Source organism: Carettochelys insculpta, chromosome 23 (assembly GCF_033958435.1).
Source record: "Carettochelys insculpta isolate YL-2023 chromosome 23, ASM3395843v1, whole genome shotgun sequence".
NCBI lineage: Eukaryota > Metazoa > Chordata > Testudines > Carettochelyidae > Carettochelys > Carettochelys insculpta.
Genome location: NC_134159.1, coordinates 408,712 through 426,784, shown reverse-complemented (window position 1 = coordinate 426,784; position 18,073 = coordinate 408,712). Strand labels below are relative to the sequence as shown.

Here is an 18,073-nt window from a genome sequence, read left to right as displayed (position 1 = left end):
ATCTAAGGTGTTTGTACACAAATGCAAGAAGACTGGGAAACAAACAGGAGGAATTAGAGGCCTTGGCACAGGCAAAGAAGTATGAGGTGATTGGAATAACGGAGACTTGGTGGGATAACTCACATAACTGGATCACTGTCATGGAAGGATATAAAACTGGTCAGGAAGGACAGGCAGGGGAGAAAAGGAGGAGGAGTTACAATTTGTGTGAGAGAGCAATATGATTGCTCAGAGCTCCAGTATATGGAGGTAGAAAAGACAGTTGGGTGTCTTTGGGTTAATCTCAGAAGTGGAAGCAACAGAGGCGATGTTGTGTTTGGTGTCTGCTGTAGGCCACCAGATCAGGTAGAAGAGGTAGACTAGGATTTCTTCAGATAACTAAGAGAAGCTTCTAAATCACAGGCCCTGGTTCTCATGGGACACTTTAACCACCCAGACATTTGTTGGGAGAGCAATACAGCAGTACACAGACAATCCAGGACATTTTTGGAGAATGTTGGGGATAACTTCCTGGTACAAGTGCTAAAGGAACCGACCAGGGGCCATGCACAAATTGACCTGCTCCTCACAAAAAAGGGAAGAACTAGTAGGAGAAATAGAAGTGGGTGGCAACATGGACTGCAGTGATCATGAGATGGTAGATTTCAGGATCCTGAAAAAAGGAAGAAAGTTGAGCAGTAAAATATAAACCCTTGATTTCAGAAGGGCAGACTTTGACTCCCTGAGAGAACTGAAGGGCAGGATTCCCTGGGAAGCTAATATGAAGGGGAAAGAATTCTGGAGAACTGGCAGTATTTTAACGAAGTCTTATTGAAGGCACGGGAACAAAACATCTCAATGTGCAGAAAGAAAAACAAATGTGGTAGGCCACCAGTGTGCTTCCAAGGCAAATCCTTTACAAGCTTAAACTCAAAAAAGATGCATATAAGAAATGGAAACTTGAACAGACGACTAAGGAGGAGTATAAATATATGGCTGGAGAATGCTGGGAGCGAAAGCAAAATTGGATCTGCAGCTAGCAAGCAATGTGAAGGGCAACAAAATGGGGTTCTACAGGCATGTTAACAATAAGAGGCTTATCGGGGAGGGTGTGGGGCCATTACTGGATGAGGGAGGTAACCTGGTGACAAATGATGTGGAAAAGGCTGAAGTACTCAATGCTTTTTTTGCCTCAGTCTTCACAGACAAGGTCAGATCCCCGACTACAGCACTGGGAAGTGTAGCATGGAAAGGGGGTGGGCAGCCCTCAGTGGGGAAAGAAAGGGTTAACAGCTCTTTAGAAAAGCTAGACACACACAAATTGCTGGGTCCCAATGTAATGCATCCAGGGGTACTGAGGGAATTGGCAGATGTCATTGCAGGGCCTTTGTCTATTATTGAAAACTCATGGAGATCAGGAGAAGTTCTGAATGGCAGGGAGAAGGCAAATGTAGTGCCCATCTTTAAAAAAGGAAAGAAAGACAATCCAGGGAACTATAGACCAGTCACCCTTACCTCAGTCCCTGGAAAAATCATGGAGGGGATCCTGAAGGAATACATTTTACATAAGAACGGCCATACTGGGTCAGGCCAAAGGTCCATCCAGCCCAGTATCCTGTCTGCCAACAGTGGCCAGTGCCAGGTGCCCCTGAGGAGGTGAACCGAAGACAATGATCAAGCGATTTGTCTCCTGCCATCTGTCTCCAGCCTTTGACTAAAGGCTAGGGGCACCATACTTTACCCTTGGCTAATAGCCATTTATGGACCTAACCTCCAAAATTTATCAAGCTCTGTTTCAAACTCTGTTAGAGTACTGGCCTTCACAGCCTGCTCTGGCAAGGAGTTCCACAGGTTGACTGTGCGCTGTGTGAAGAAAAATTTCCTTTTATTAGTTTTGAACCTACTACCCATTAATTTCATTTGGTGTCCTCTAGTTCTTATATTATGGGAACAAGTAAATAACTTTTCAATATTCACTTTCTCTACACCATTCATGATTTTATATACCTCTATCATATCGCCCCTCAATCTCCTCTCTTCTAGACTGAAAAGTCCCAGTCTCTCTAGCCTCTCCTCATATGGGACCCTTTCCAAACCCTTAATCATTTTAGTTGCCCTTTTCTGAACTTTTTCTAATGCCAGTATATCTTTTTTGAGGTGAGGAGACCACATCTGCACGCAGTACTCAAGATGTGGGCGTACCATAGTTTTATATAGGGGAAGCATGATATTCTTCGTCTTATTCTCTGTCCCTTTTTTAATTATTCCCAACATCCTATTTGCTTTACTGACTACTGCTGCACACTGTGTGGATGTTTTCAGAGAACTATCCATTATAATTCCAGGATCCCTTTCCTGATCTGTTGTATCTAAATTTGCCCCCATCACATTGTATGTATAATTGGGGTTATTTTTCCCAATGTGCATTACCTTGCACTTACCCACATTAAATTTCATTTGCCATTTTGCTGCCCAATCACTCAGTTTCCTGAGATCTTTTTGAAGTTCTTCACAATCTACTTTGGTTTTGACTATCCTGAACAGCTTGGTATCATCTGCAAACTTTGCAACCTCACTGCTTACCCCTTTCTCTAGATCATGTACTCAAGAGTAGTCAACATGGATTCACCAAGGGCAAGTAGAGCCTGACCAATCTCGTTAGCTTCTGTGATAAGGTTTTGTGGACGTGGGGAAGTCAATGGATGTGGTATACTTTGACTTTAGCAAAGCTTTTGATACAGTCTCCCACATCATTCTTGCCCATCAGGTAAGGAAGTATGGATTGGATACATGCGCTGTAAGATGGAAGGAAAGCAGACTAGACAGTTGGGACCAATGGGTAGTGGTCAATGGCTCCCTGTCTGGTGGGTGGTCGGTTTCAAATGGAGTGCCCCAAGGCTCGGTTCTCGGGCTAGTACTGTGCAACATCTTTATTTAATGACCTGGATGAGGGGATGGATTGCACCCTCAGCAGATTTGCAGATGACACTAAGATAGGGGGTCAGATAGATACACTGACGTGTAGGGATAGGGTCCAGAGTGACCTAGACAAATTAGAGGATTGGTCCAAAAGAAATTTGATGAGTTTCAGCAATAAGAAGTGCAGATTCCTGTACTTTGGAAGGAAGAATCCCAAGCACTGTTACAGGCTGAGGACTGACTGGCTAACTGGCAGTTCTGCAGAAAAGAACCTGGGGATTACAGTGGAGGAGAGGCTGGATATGAGTCAACAATGTGCCTAGAAGGCTAACGTTATGTTGGGGTGCATTAGGAGAAGCATTTCCATCAGATCTAGAGTAGTTATTATTCCCCTCTACTCGGCACTGGTGAGTCCACATCTGGAATATCTTGTCCAGTTCTGTGGCCCCCAGTATGGAAAGGATGTGGACCCATTGGAGTGGATTCAGCGGAGCGCAAGGAAAATGATTAAGGGGCTGGAGCACGTGACCTGTGAGGAGAAGCTGAGAGATTTGGGCTTATTTAGTTTGCAGAAGAGAAGAGTGAGGGGTATTTGATAGCAGCCTTCAGTTTCCTGAAAGGGTACTCTGAGGAGGATGGAGAGAGGCTGTTCTCAGTGGTGGCAGACAGCAGAACAAGGAGCAATGGTTTTAAGTTATAGAAGGAGAGGTGTAGGTTGGATATTAGGAAAACCTATTTCCACTGGAGGGTGGTGAAACACTGGAGTGCGTTACCGAGAGGGGTGATGGGCTCTCCATTCCTAGATGTTTTTAAGTCCCAGCTTGACATAGTCCTGGCTGGGATGACTTAGTTGGGGTTGATGCTTCTTTAGGCAGGGGGCTGGACTAGATGGCCTCCTGCGGTCACTTCCAGCCCCAGAATTCTATGATTCTATGATTACATCGATTTCAACAAGGTATATTCAAGGGATGTGTAAATTTCCAGATAGTATATTGGCAGCCACAACTATAATATGCAACTACTAATCATATCTGTGTGACGAACTTACTTGTACAATTGTGTGGCATTTATCATATGCTCAAATGGGACACGGTATGAGACTTTCGGACTTGTTTATTTGTGTCCTGAAATTAGATTTGCATGCATATCTGCATTTGTTAAAGGGTAGTAGGTTGTGATGCACCACATGCTGTTTTCAGTGTTTTGTCATGGCATGTGAAGATTATAAGTGCATGAGGTCATTACCCTGTGTCAACAATTTATTCCATTGTCATTACTGCTTAAAGGACATCCAAGTTAAATTCAAGTAGGAGCCATTAGTATACTGTGATGTTCTTTTATCAGCAGCAAACATTTATGTTGTCTAAGTGAAGTATTTAACATTCCCATTATAAGTGCGTATGCTAAGGGATTACTAAACTTGCCAAAAATGTGTTTTAGACTGAAACTTGATGTACAGGGCATCTGCCCACAAACTTATCTTTTCATGTCATCAGTTTAGCCATTGGAATAACTCAAATGATTTTGCTTCAAAATGTAGATTAATCATTTTGTCAAAGAAAAATGGCTTTTGAAATAGTGAATATTTTATGTAAAAGTTATGTACAATGCAGAAAAGATACCAAATACGTTTTGTTAACAAGTTGTAGACTGTTGATAAAACATGTAACTTGATATTGAGTAATCAGGAATTGTTGTCAAGTGCACTCAGAGGTATGAAATTTAGTGCTTCATTTGCTACATTTAGTCTTTAAACAAGAGTTGAAAGATAACTTTAGTAAAGTATCTTTTTACCAATACAAATGCTCTTTCACTGATATACCATCAGCATTCTTCACAAGTAGTTTTATATGTGGTAAACTGGCAGGAACATTTGAATCACATCAGTTTTGAATAACTTAGTCTTAGGGGAAGTCACCCTCCTTTCTATGTGATGCTCAAAAATAACTTTGTTGTTTTAAGACAAAATTCTGTTAAAACATCAATAATAGACTAAAACAACAAGAAGGTCTGTGACACCTTATAGCTTTCATGGGCAAATACCTGCTTCACATCTGCATCTGGCAAAGCAGGTATTTGTCCATGAAAGCTTGTGCTCAGAAATATCTCTTAGTGTATAAGGTGCCCCAGGACTCCTCGTTGTTTTTGCGGATACAGACTAACATGGCTACCTGTCTTATAATAGGTGACAAAAACTCAACTTTCTAGCCTGAACTCATGTGTTTGAAATAGACAGCAAGATGCTGCTTTGTTCTAAAACATGCTTTTACTTTGACCTTAGAGCTTAAGCAGTTCAGTGGGACTGAAGAGGTTCTATCTGAAAAGTAGCAGTCATCTTATTCAAGTTGTGAGGATGGCTACCAAAGGGAAAAGTGTCCTTGTGTATTGCACAGTTAGTATTTGACTAGAGGAGCATGTGTTGTGAACAGTGAATATTAAAGGGGGACATAATAAAGGGATTTTTTTGTCCTAGGTGTTGAATGTTGGACCAAGAAGATCACAGCCAAACCAGAGGAGGGAGCCCAGGAAGATCATCACTGTATGTGTGAAAGAAGATGTCCACCTGAAGAAAGCAGAAAATGCCTGGAAACCAAGCCTGAAAAGAGACAGTCAGGCTGAGGACCCTGAAAATATAAAAACCCAGGTAAGAACAATCTCAACACTCTTTGTGGATGCCAATGAATTTCTGGGATCATCTTACACACTGGCTTGTTGGAAAGATTCTTGTTTCTTCTCGATGTTCTGATACTCTTCTCCTTGTTGTTGTACTGGGCAGTGACCATAGCAGCACAGAGCTCCAATTTGAGTCACAGTTCTGATATTACTTTATTTGTTTTGGTTTTTACTCTTCTTTGAGTGCTTTTTCTTTTTCATTCCACAGTAGGGGTGGGTGCTCACCATGTACACTGGTGCTGGAAGCTTTTCCTCTAGCAGTTCCTATATGGGATAACCCCTAGCAGCTCCTAAAGTAGTGCCTTTCTGGCATGGTATAAAGGATGCTGGATGCTCCCCCCACTCTGTTCCTTCTTGCCACCAGTGACAGAGCATTGGAACAGCTCTGCTTCAGCCTTGGCTGTTGCTTCTCTCCTTGGACTTGTTCTTTGGGTTCATTTTTATTCTAATAAAGGGAGAAAAAGGGAAGAAAGTTAAAGCTGAAGTTAAAGGTACAGTTTCTTACTTAAGTTAAAGTTCTGTCAAAACAAAAAAGCAGTCAAGTAGCACTTTAAAGACTAACAAAATAATTTGTGAGGTGATGAGCTTTTGTGGGACAGACCCACTTCTTCAGATCATCAGAAGAAGATCAGATCACCTAATAAATTATTTTGTTAATCTATAAAGTGCTACTTGACTGCTTTTTTGTTTGGATAGAATGCAGACTAACACAGCTCTCACTCTGTCACTAAGTTAAAGTTAAAGCCATTTTTATGGCTGACCTGGAACAACGCTTTCTCAGTTCTTGTCCTCTAGCGCCCCTCCTCTACTGTTAGCCGATGGCCAGGTAATGAGTGGTCTGTGAGCCTATTTTACATCCGCGGCTTTAGCTGCTAGGACGGCCCATCCCTTCGCAGCAGGCAGCTGAGATGGCTGACGGACGCCCCCGAGATTCACCTGAGTCTTTGACTGCTAGGACAGACTGTCCCTTCACAGTGGGTAGCCAGGGAGGCTGACGGGCACCCCCAGGAGTCTGTCCCATGGAGGCGACACGACTTAACACTCAGCTCTTACTGCACTTTACCACTGACCAGGCTGGTATAGCCAAGTGGCTATGGTTCTTTTGTTTGTGTTCGGCTGAATCACAGCAACTGAAAGGAGTCAGGCTGAAGCTTAAACATGGTTACTATTTATTAAAGCAGAAAGAAAAATCTTAATGATTATGTGGTTATTGCTCTATTTGCTTAGCTTCTATAGTCGGATGATACAAATAACATGTCAATTAGAGAAAGTTACCCATTTGAGGACCAGATGCCTCAGACTAAAGAGCTCTTACTATTAAGTGTGCACAAAAAACATTGCAGGTATAATTCTCACCACTATGTCGTCCACTGAATCCCTCAGGAAGATCAAATGAGGAGGGCATCCCCTGGGTCCTCGGGAGGCAAAGACCTTACCCGACTGGCAGGTGTAGGTAATTGGAGCTCAGTTAGAGTGGGCTGCCGGGCCCCTCTTTATACCCCTTGGGGCACGTAGGTTCTTCCTTATCTTAAGGTACCAATTGTGCTGGCTCATCTTTGTGACTCCAGTTCTTACAAGGCAGTTGTAAGTTAATGTACACTTGTAAGATAGAGATAACTAAATTTGTTAAGACAGGGTGTTGTTTTCACATGGGCAGGAAATTCCTCTTCTGGGATGAAAAATGTAGGCGCATCAATTATCAGTACCAATCTAGCACAGCTTGAGGCCCTGTGGTCATCGGCTGGACTATTAGCACTCTTATCTGTATTTTTCCCAGTCCAGGGTCATGCTAACATAGCACATCTGTGTTTGTGAGGCATCTCAAAACGTTCTTAAGCCTTGTACTTTGTGCTCTCAAAACATTCTAAGACTGTGCTGTTTCCCTGTACTTTGTGATGGTCTGAGGCACCTAAGAGGGGCAGGCAAGATGGAGTAGAGCAGGGGGATTCTGTCTGGCTACATCTACCTGTGCTACATTGATGACATCTTCATCATCTGGACCCATGGGAAGGAGGCTCTTGAAGAGTTCCACCATGATTTCAACAGTTTCCACCCCACCGTCAACCTTAGCCTGGAACAGTCCACACAAGAAATTCACTTATCTGGACACTACTGTGCAGATGAGTGACGGTCACATAAATACCAGCCTATACTGAAAGCCCACAGACCTCTGTGCTGATCTACATGCCTCCAGCTTCCATCTAGGGCATACTACACAATTCGTTGTTTATAGCCAGGCACTAAGGTACAACCATATTTGCTCTGATCCATCACGCAAAGACAGACATCTACAAGACCTTTACCAAGCTTTCCTCAAACTACAATATCCACCTAAGGAAGTGAGGAAACAGATTGATAGAGCCAGATGGGTACCGAGAAGCCACTTGCTAGAAGACAGGCCTCGCAAGGAAAATAAGAGACCACCACTGACCATCACAAACAGCCCCCACCTCAGGCCTCTCCAGCACATCATCAGTGATCTGCAACCCGTCCTGAACAATGATCTTTCACTCTCACAGACCTTGGGAGACAGGCCTCTCCTCACCTACAGACAACTTGCCAACCTTAAACAAATCCTCACGAGCCACTACAAATCAAAAACCAATGACTCTAGACCTGGAACCAGCCCCTGCAACAGTACTTGCTGCCAATTCTGCTCTCATATCTACACCAGTGACGACATCACAGGACCTAACATGAACTCTACCATCAGGGGCTCCTTTACCTGCACATCTGCTAATATAATATATACCATCATGTGCCAGCAATGCCCCACTGCAATTTACATTGGCCAAAGTGGACAGTCTCTCCGTAAAAGAATAAATGGACATAAATCAGACATCAGGAACGGTAATGTACAGAAGCCCATGGGAGAACATTTCAATCTCCCTGGACACTCAGTGGCAGATTTAAGGGTGACAGTTCTGAAACAAAAAAATTTCAAAAATTAAATGGAGAGAGAAATCTCTGAGCTGCAATTTATTTGCAAATTTGACTCCGTTAACCATGGATTAAACAGAAATTGGGAGTGGCTCGCAGCTTACAAAGACAGCTTCTCTGCTCTGGGTGTTATCTCCCCATTAGATGCTGACAAAGGCTCACATCTCCCTGTCTGATCTGACTTGTTTTTTCCTCCTTTGAATAAGTATTGTTGATACTGGGCCATTTCCACCTTGCTGAATAGACCTTGCCAGCTGTGGCCCACCCTCTTACTGGCACCCCACTCTTTAAATACCCCTCTGAAACCACCCCCCACTCATGCATCTGATGAAGCGGGTCTTTGCCCACGAAGGCTTATGCTCCAAAATATCTGTTTGTCTGTAAGGTGCCACAAGACTTCTTGTTGTTCTCGAAGTTAAAGTTCGTAATTCTTATTCCTGTCGTTGGAGCCAATGGACTTCTTCATTGTTTATAGTTACCCTTCTACTGTTTATGAAAAAACAAAGTTTATCAGTTAAGTAGTGACTATTCTAGTTAAGTCGTTATGCAATCATGCCGGGCACTGCTGGTTTCAAAATCACAACACTGATGGACTATGTGCCAGATGTGAAGAAGCCCATACTGAAGATCTGTCATGGAAGAGGGCTATGCTGCGTCCAGGACCAGCGTACAAATCACCCTCGATGTGACCAACATGGCAGTTCAGTCTACGGCCACTGCAATAGTCATGAGACGAGCATCTTGGCTCCAAAGTGGAGGACCTTCCGTTTGATAAAGGAAAGTTATTTGCTGAGTCTCCTGATGTGGTCTTGCACTCTAGCAAGGACTCCTGTACCACTGTAAGAACTCAGCAAGTACACTCCACCGTTTAAACACATGCAGTTTGGGCCATACCAGAGGAGGTATAACCACCCATTTCAGAGGTCACAATTCCATTTGATCAACCGAGACCCACCCAGAGGGCATCGAAGCACAGAAGTAATCAGCCTCGCAACCAACCACCACAACAATCAAGACAGCAAATTTGACGGTTTGCTCAAGAGCCACAGTACCACCAGTGCCATCCTCTCCTCTCCCCTGGTGAGCCTATTTCACCTCAACTTAAGACCCTATTACAATCAGTGGTCATAAATAACAACCAACAAATGTGTGCTGTAAATAGTTTCATCAGCCTGTACCATCCTTCTCCGCACTGTTCCACCCACCAACCCTCCCACCCCGTTCCTCTTGAGGGACCCCTCTCACAAGATTGTTCTGTGACAAGAGGTAGATCACTTCGTAGCCATAGGGGCTGTGGAAGCAGTACTGTATGAGTTCAGAGGGAGATGATTCTACTCCCAATACCTCCTCACCCAGAAGAAGTCGGGGTGGGGGGTGTGGAGACCAGTACTGGACCCTTGAAATCTGAATCATTACCTGCGGAAGCAGCATTTCAAGATGGTCAGATGGGCCTCCATAATTCCTGTGCTAGATTGCAGTGATTGGTTTGCGGCTTTCAGTCTCCAAGATGCTTGCTTCCACATAACCATCCATCCCACCTTCAGATAATTCTTCTTCTTTGTTGTGGGCGAAGAACACTTCCAATACTGGGTGTTGCCCTTCGGCCTTACCACAGCTCACAGGGTATTCTCAAAAACCCTCGCAGTGCACCTTCGGCGTCTCAGTGTTATCATTTTTCCATACCTGGATGATTGTCTTCTCAAAGGAGCGTCTTGAGCAAATGTTACCACCATAATACAGATCACCAGAGCTTTCTCTCTCTGGGACTCATCATAAATGATCAGAAGTCAATGATGGAGCCCAGTCAAAGTATAGAGTTTATTGGTGCAAGATTGGACTCTATTACAGCTTGGGTGTATCTTCCGCTCCAACCTTATCGCACCATCTAGGACATCATCCACAAAGTATCAGCCAGTCCAAAGGTACAGATCATGACTTGCTTGCAACTTTTGGGTTACCTGGTGGCTACCACATATGTGGTTCAACACACATGCCTACGCTTTCGTTGTATCCAACATTTGATAGTGACTGTTTACAGGCCCACAAGCCACAATATTCACAAATGGGTCATGGTGCCAAGCGGTGTGATGCTTTCACTATGATGGCAGACAGCTAGAACAGAAACCTCTCTTTTCACCACAAGTGGACACTGCAGGTGGAGGTTGTACAATTGGTCTTCTGAATGTGGGATACTGTTTGGATGAAACTGTTCACTACCAGTGAGACCTGACACTGCCCTTTCTTCTAGTCCAAATGGGACCCGGACATGGGCTTCCTCCAACAAGCCTTCCCTTTGTCCTGGGTGGGGTATCTGCTATATGCCCCATTTCCACTCATTGACAGAGTCCTACAGAAAACCAAGGAGGACAGGGCCTCTCTCTTCATGATAGCTTCAGATAACCATCAACATTAGTTTGGAAAGCAGTTGAATCTTGCTGTGCTCCACCTGTGACTGCTGCCACTTCACCTGGACCTCCTGTCCCAGGACCATGGTCTTTTCCTTCATCCCAACCTCACATGCCTGCATCTCATGATGTGAATGCTGGATGGCTGAACCCAGAACAACAGGCATACTCAGGGGGTGCTTTATCCTTGGAAGCAGGAAATCCATGACTGAGCAAAGCTACACATCTGAATGGGCAAGATTTGTGTGATGGGCAGTGGAGCATGGCTTCTTCCCAACAAAGGCCCCAGTCCAATTGATCCTTGATTACCTGCTTCCTTTGAAGGGCCAGGAGTTAGTGCACTCCTCTTGTGAGATGTACTTGGCAGCCATTTCCACCTTCCTTCCTCTGGTGCAGGGCCAAACAATTTTCTCTCATTAAATGATGAGCAAGTTCCTCAAAGGTCTGAAAAGTCATCTTCCCCAGGGCAGACCCCTCCTGTTCTGCCATGGAGTTTGAACCTGGTCCTATCTAGGCTCATCAGCCCCCCATCTGAACCTCTGGACACATGCTTCTATTTGCATTTGTCTTGGAAGGTAGCCTTCCTTGAAACAATAATGTCAGCAAGATGAATTTCTGAGCTTTGAGTCTTGACCCTAGAGCCACCATATACAATCTTCCATAAGGGCAAAGTTCAGCCCTGTATTCAGCTTTGCCACCAAAGGTGGTTTCAGTCTTCCATTTGCACCAGGACATTTTCCTGATGGTTCTCTGTTGTAACCCCACTCCTCTAATTAGAAGAGGTTCCAACATTCATTAGACACTCAGCAGGCCCTGGCGTCTTTTTTACCTGGATAGGACTGGATCATTCCAGAAATCCACCCAGTTTTTCATCTCCACAGCTGAGTGCCTGAGGGGTCAGCTGGTCTCTACCCAATGAATTTCAAACTGGATCACTTTGTGTTCTTGCTATGAACTGGCTGACGTTGTGTCTGCCCCATCCCCGCCCACCACCTCCAGTTGTACAGGCACACTCAACTAGGCGCAGGCTTCAGCAGCGATATTTCTGGCTCATGTCACTCTTCAGGACATGTGTCAGGTAGCTATATTTTCAGCAGTTCACAGCTTCACAGTGCATTATACCATCTTCTCCCAGACAAAGGCTAACACTGGGTGTAGCACTGCAATCCTACAGCCTTCTCGTTCCTGACTCTTACTAACCTCGGACTCACTACTATTTGTAATCACCTATTGTTTAATGGAAATGAGCAAGCACTCAAAGAAAAGACTATTCTCTATTTCATAACTGATGTTCTTCATGATGTTTTATTGTTCATGTCCATTCCACATCCCACCCTCCTTCCTCGCTGTTGGAGTTTCTGGCAAGAAGGAACTGAGGGTGCTGGGGAGTATACACCAATCCTTATTCTATGCCAAAGAGGCACCACTACAGGAGTCGCTAAAGGTGCTCCCCTACATGTACTGCTGGGGGAAAAGCATCAGGCACCGGAGCACACCTATTATGGAATGAACATAAGCAATATATGTCAAAGGACACGACTGTCTTTTATTCACCGTTAACATTGGGCACGTGATATGTAAAGAGAGCGAAGACGGGGAATACCAGACAACCTACTACCTCTCATAAAAGATATTTTTCAGTTATTTTACTTTTACTTTTACTTCAAAAACAAACTCCAACTTGCAGTGCAGCATAGAACTTCCTTTCTTCTTCAAGTGGTCCCCGTGGGTGCTCCACAGTAGGTGTCGGGCTCGCCCGGCGCCGCAGATCGGAATTCTTCTAGCAGTTTCCACCGCATTGCGCATGCACCGATGCGCGCCTCTCCCTTGCGCGCCCTCGGTCATGTGCGCGATCCGGTTGCCGCCAGTTCCTTCTCAACCGCCAACGGCTTCAGACGGAATCTGCTCCAGCTCTAAAGCCTGAGACAGATAAGATAGTTGTTTTACTTGTTAGTTCGTTGTTTTTACTATTATACAAAAAAAGAAAAGAAGAAGCAAAAAAAAAAAAGGGATACAAAATAGTAGAGAGAAGAAGAACGGAGGAGAGAGGGGCGGACAAAGAAGGCTGTTAAGCCGTCCGCTACCCTGAAGGCTGTGAATGTTATTTGGGTTGTAGAACGCACTGATTAGCATCTAAGTACCCTATTAACAGTAAAGACTCACCGCGATGGCTTCCTTGGGGTTTAAGAAGTGGGAGTCATGCCGCGAGGGTATGCTGGCCTCTGATGGGCATAGTGAGTGCATTCGTTGCCTGGGGGAGTCCCTTGTTACCCAGAAGTGTTCGCACTGCGCTAAGCTTACAGCCAGGGCCAGGAACGACAGAGAGATGAGGCCAAAAATGATCTTATTTGATAAGGCCCTCCAGCCTGAGCCGCCAGAGAAGCCTCACACAGAGGGGCCCCCTGGGTCACATAAAAGGAAGGCAGTGCCTTTGACCCCCTCTGTGCAAAAGAAAAAGAAACTCTCCCCGGCTCGATCCTTGCCAGCGGTTCCAGTGAGCAGGACGAGCGGAACGCAGAGCCCTCAGCCACAGGCTGATGAAAGCGGCAGCGCGGTTGCGCACGTGGCAGAGGCCAGGCCTCCGACTTTGCAGCAGTCGGCACGGAGAGCGCCAGCGTGGCAAGCGCCAGTATCGGCGGCTCCACCTCACGCGGCACCGGCTATCACGGCGCCAACGGCGCAGGGGCACCCAGCACAGGGCCCAGCGGCGCCGGAGGAAGCTACCCCCGAGATACACACACCGCGGCGCCAGGCGGCAACTCCACCGGCTTATTTCGGACCTCCCTCTCCGTTCCTCCAACCACCTTCGCCTTGGCTCAGGCTTCCTTCACCCTTTTTGGGCATGGATCCCTGTGAGTACTATCACAAACCAGCTTCACCATTATCAATGTCGTCATGGAGATCCCGCTCTCCTAGACATCATGGGTACGCTCTCCGATCGTGGTCCAGGTCTCCATCACCGGGCTCTCGTCCATGTTGTTATGGCCGTCCTCATCATACTGAACACTGACGTCGGAGGTCTAGATCCAGGGGCAGATCCCCTCCCACTCCTCGCCAGTACTCCCGCTTCCACTCTCGCTCTGGGAGAGGAACGCAGCTGTCCCAGGGAGAGTTAGGTCCAGAGTCCCGAGACTTTCCTTCACAGCCCATGAGGGAGCAAGCATACCAGCGAACTCGGGAACCAGAGGACTTGGGGGAGGTTTATCCCAGCGGTTCCTCCTCATCCTCCCCAGATGAGGCAGTTGTCCCTGGGGATGTCTCCCCTCCAGATGACCTTAAACAATTCCAAGAGCTGTTCAAAAGAGTAGCATACATGCAGGATATTCAAATAGCAGAGGTACAGGAGAAGCATCATAAACTCCTGAAAAATTTGAGACCCCTGGCTTCATCTAAAATCGCTATCCCACTGGATGAAACCATTATGGAGTCAGCCACTAACATATGGCAGACTCCGGCCTCTATTCCACCCAGGAATAAAAGGGCAGATAAGAAATACTTCGTCCCAGCCAAGGGCATGGAATTCCTGTTTAGCCACCCACAGCCCAGTTCTTTGGTGGTCGAATCGTCCCAGCAGAGGTCGAAGACGCCTCAGTACAAATCAGGGGGGACAGATAAAGATGCTAAGAAATTAGAGCTGTTCGGCAGGAAGGTCTACTCCTCCTCTACCTTATTATTGAGAATGGCAAACTACGCGGCACATTTATCAAACCATAACTTTGACAGTTACTCTAGACTCACTTCTCTCATGGATTCCCTCCCGGAGGACAAGAAGCCAGTGTTAAAGGCGATCATCCAGGAGGGCTACGCGGCCTCGCGAACGGGAGTTCAGATTACCTTGGACGTGGCGGACACAGTGGCACGCTCAACAGCTGCAGCAGTGGTAATGCGTAGGGAATCCTGGCTCCAGACCTCTGGTATCCCCAGAGATCTACAGGCAAAGATCGTGGATCTTCCCTTTGACAAGCAAAAGCTGTTTGCAGAATGAACCGACTCGGTCCTCCACTCTAGCAAAGATTCGAGGGCCACAGTTAAGACCTTGGGTGTATACACTCCTCCATACAAGAAAAAGGAAATGTACTGGAGCTCAGAGCAGCGTTCAATGCGTGCAGACATTTTCGGAAATACCTGCACAGCAAAGTAGTCGGGATCAATACCGACAATACCTCCACCATGTTCTACATCAATCGACAAGGAGGGGCACGGTCCCGTGCGCTATGCGCAGAAGCAGTCCGATTGTGGAATTGGTGCATTGCCAACAACATAACGTTGAAAGCCTCGTACTTGCCAGGCGCCCACAACGTGAAGGCAGATCAACTGAGCAGGCGCTTTGCACTCACGCACGAATGGCAGATCCGCTCCGACCTGCTACGACGCATATTTCGCACCTGGGGGTTTCCCCAAGTCGATTTGTTTGCCACCCAGCGCAACAAGAAGTGCCCTCAGTACTGCTCCAGAGCAGGAATAGGGCGGGGGTCCCTGAGGGACGCCTTCATGATCTCATGGAAGGGCCCTCTACCCTACGCGTTTCCCCCCACAACACTTATCCACAAGGTTCTGCAGAAAGCCAGAAGGGAGAGAGATCGCATGATACTCATAGTTCCAACTTGGGACCGACAACAATGGTTTCCCCTGCTTCTGCGCGTGTCGGATCGTCCACCACTCCCCCTACCGGTAGCGCCGGACTTACTCACGCAGGCTCTGGGGTCCATAGTGCACCCGCACCCTCAGGGACTCCGCCTACAAGCATGGTTAATCCATGGCTCTGCGCCTTAGAGAGCAGGTGTACGGAGAGGGTAAGACAAGTCTTAGAGTGTAGCCAAAGGACCTCCACCAGGAGGACTTACGATCAGAAATGGACACGCTTTACCATGTGGTGCTCTGCCAAACAGTTAGCTCCTCTTGACGTTCCTATAACTGTAATTCTAGAATACCTATTGGACCTCAAACGAGACGGGCTCTCTCTATCCTCACTAAAGGTCCACCTTGCAGCTATATCGGCTTTTCGGCACAAAGAGGAAGGGCCCACCGTATTCGTCCATCCTATCGTCACAAGGTTCTTGAAGGGGCTGGTAAACCTGTACCCTCCTCGAAAACCGCTACCACCGTCATGGAGTTTGGACTTGGTACTCCACACGCTATCGGGACCACCCTTCGAACCATTAGCCACGGTACCCCTCCGACTACTTACCATGAAAACGACCTTCCTTCTTGCGATTGCATCAGCCCGCAGGGTGAGCGAGCTTGCAGCAGTGATGGCAACACCACCCTGCACAGTATTCTCAAAGGAGGCGGTGATCTTACGGTTACACCCAGCCTTTGTTCCGAAAGTTTCCTCGGAGTTCCACATTAACGAACCAATAGTATTATTACCCTCGTTTTACCCGAAGCCTCACAGCTCCAGCAAGGAGGCATGCCTGCATCTCCTAGATGCGAGGAGGGCGTTGGCCTTTTACATAGACAGAACTAAGCCCTTCCATAAAACGGACAGGCTTCTGGTGTCTCTCGCTCCCAGGTCGAAAGGGGAAGGCCTCTCTTCCCAGAGAATTTCAAAGCACATTGTGTCCTGTATAAAACTGTGCTACGAGCTTTGAAAGACCCCCTTGCCAGCCCCGCCCAGGGTTCACTCCACTAGAGCAGTGGCGGCATCAACGGCCTTCTTCAAGGGAATTGCGCTGAAAGACATTTGCAGAGCGGCGACTTGGTCATCCTACGACACCTTCGCCAAGCATTATGCCCTGCATCGGGTGTTCGATGAGGATACCCGTCTGTCAACAGCAGTCCTCTCAGGGGCAAGCTGCACATGAATCGAGTACCCACCTCCTTACTTGGGGTTACTGCTGGGTAGTCACCTACTGTGGAGCACCCATGGGGACCACTCGAAGAAGAAAGAGAAGTTACTCGCTTGTAGTAACGATGGTTCTTTGAGATGTGTCCCCGTGGGTGCTCCACTACCCGCCCATCCTCCCCTCTTTGGATCTCTGTCCGGTGTTTTTCAGGAGCATCTGGGGCGGTTGGTCAAGGAACTGGCGGGGACTGGATTGCGCACATGACCGAGGGCGCACAAGAGAGCGGCTCGCATCGGCGCATGCATGATCCAGTGGAAACTGCTAGAAGAATTCCGATCTGCGGCGCCGGGCAAGCCCGACACCTACTGTGGAGCACCCACGGGGACACATCTCGAAGAACCATCGTTACTACAAGTGAGTAACTTCTCTTTTCGTCTTCATGTAGAAGGTTATTTCTGTACTGATCCTCAGCACTACGAAGATTCTTCTGTAGATTTTCATCTTTCAAAGTCCTGCCTGTGCCAGCACAACCGTATGTCAGATAGTCTCTGTAGGTTTCTCTCTCTCATGTCTTTCATGTGGTAACCACTGAAAGTGCAATATTTGTTTGTACAGGTTTTGATCTGGGACAGAGGAAGATTAACTGGAATATTTTCGTATTACAGTGGAGCTTTGTTCCAGTTGCCAAATGCAAGCTTGTTGACTAAATGAATATAAAATAATCTGTTTTAGAGTAAATATAGTAAAAACTTGTTACTTTTGTTGATGAAAAATAAAGCTTTTAATTAAGTTTAACTCTAGGTACAATAGTGACAGAGAGAGAGACATCTTAGTCTGTATTCTATCAAAACAAGAAAAAAGGCAAATAACACTTTAAAGACTAACAAAATAGTTATTAGGTGATGAGCTTTCATGGGACAGACCCACTTCTTCAGATCATAGCCATACCAGAACAGACTCAATATATGTAAAAGACTCTTTTACGTACTTTGTTTTATCTAACTCTTAACTTCCCCACTCCACACCCACCTCCTGCCACCCCCTGCTCTTCTGATTTGCCAACCTTAATAGCAATGTTTCTGATTTGTCAACCTTGATAACAATTTTTGGACCTCTGTGCTTTATATATTTTGCGTTTGTTCTAGTATGGCTATGATCTGAAGAAGTGGGTCTGTCCCATGAAAGCTCATCACCTAATAAATTATTTTGTCAGTCTTTAAAGTGCTTCAAAAGTTATCCGATACAAAAAAAAATTAACTGCACAAGTCCTTTTTTCAAAAGTGGCATAGGCATTTTGGAGCCTGTATCACTAAAAGTTGGTAAGATTTAGGTTCCTAAGTGCCTGTGCTACTTTTGATTAAAATAGGTACC

The 18,073-nt window shown here is 46.2% G+C and overlaps 1 protein-coding gene across 16 annotated transcripts in view; it reads left to right on the top strand.

Moving 5' to 3' along the window:
• Positions 1 to 18,073, top strand: part of EIF4G3 (eukaryotic translation initiation factor 4 gamma 3) — a 505,170-nt gene that overhangs the window by 308,821 nt on the left and 178,276 nt on the right. For all 16 annotated transcript variants that reach the window (XR_012642393.1, XM_074976024.1, XM_074976018.1 and 13 more), the window contains one exon: positions 5,372 to 5,542. Coding sequence is in view for 15 of the 16 variants with exons in the window: in XM_074976024.1 (XP_074832125.1) it covers positions 5,372 to 5,542 (171 nt within the window). In the remaining variant the exon portion in view is untranslated. The remainder of the gene's footprint in view (positions 1 to 5,371; positions 5,543 to 18,073) is intronic.